This window comes from Cryptosporidium bovis (genome assembly GCF_009768925.1).
Source record: "Cryptosporidium bovis isolate 45015 chromosome Unknown contig_110, whole genome shotgun sequence".
NCBI classification, from domain to species: Eukaryota; Apicomplexa; class Conoidasida; order Eucoccidiorida; family Cryptosporidiidae; genus Cryptosporidium; species Cryptosporidium bovis.
Window position 1 is genome coordinate 1 of NW_027125002.1, and position 1,092 is coordinate 1,092.

Below are 1,092 nucleotides of genomic sequence, written 5' to 3' on the forward strand. Positions count from 1 at the left end.
ATTAAAAAAAAAAAAAAAAAAAAAAACTCGCTTCAAGTTTAATTTGTCTTAAAATCTAAATATCGCTTCAACATGAAAAAAGCTGGAATTAAAAATAACTTTTAACTAGATTAATCATTCTTTTCGAGACATGATTGCACGAGATTAAACTCCTTACTGTTTTCGGTAAGTTTAAGAATCACAATTAATTAGAATTTGTGCTTAACAGTAGTGGAATTTATTCATAATATCAATATACATTAAGTATTTTGTGTTCATCTCAATATAAAATTGTATATTTATTTTTCTGAATTATTAAATTAGTGCATATTTTAATTTACAATATGATACAATCTNNATTACTAATCATTTTGTGGCTATAAAGTTACATTTAAAGTACTTGTAAAATAAAAAGAAATGACTTCTCAGATTTAATTTGAGACAAAATCAATTTTTTTGATCACGTTTAACCTTTGTCGTGTTAATTGCAATAATAAAAAGTGAATATGTAACTGAGCGCTATTGACTTTTCCTTGCTCAATAACAGTAGTAATAAAAATGAATACTTTTTTCTATATATTGCTTTTATTCTATTTTATAGTCAGTTTGTTAGATGCACAATCTATGCTATTAAACTTGGGTTCAGGAACTATTCAAGAGCGTGTGATTTGCACAGAAAAGTTTCCATGTAATTTTCGCTTAGTAGCAGATTTGGATTTGAAGTCAAGACCTGAAAAAAATGAAAAAAACTATAAAAGTTTCTATAAAAAAGGTTCGATTGTGCAAGATGGAAACGGTGACTACAGAATTGTTTGGGATGAGAGAGTCTCATTGTTTAGTGGTTATAATGAGTTCGGACGCGGAATGGAGTTAAGTGAACTGATTAATTTCAATGGGATGATGCTAGCAGGAGACGATCGTACTGGAATATTGTTTGAGATATTAAGTGATGGAAAAAAGTTAGCACCAAGATATATACTTTCTGAAGGTGATGGAATGAACAGCAAAGGAATGAAAATTGAATGGTTAACAGTTAAAGATGGTCTCCTGTGGGTTGGTAGTTTTGGGAAGGAATTCGTTTCGAATGGAGTGATAACAAAAAAGGACAATATG

The 1,092-nt window shown here is 29.1% G+C and overlaps 1 protein-coding gene across 1 annotated transcript; it reads left to right on the top strand.

Moving 5' to 3' along the window:
• Positions 1-537: 537 nt before the first annotated feature.
• Positions 538-1,032, top strand: FG379_000470 (uncharacterized protein; the record flags this gene model as incomplete). Its single annotated transcript, XM_067325801.1, has 1 exon — positions 538-1,032. A coding segment is annotated over one exon (495 nt), but the record flags the coding sequence as incomplete, so codon positions are not given.
• Between the last annotated feature and the right edge of the window lie 60 nt (positions 1,033-1,092).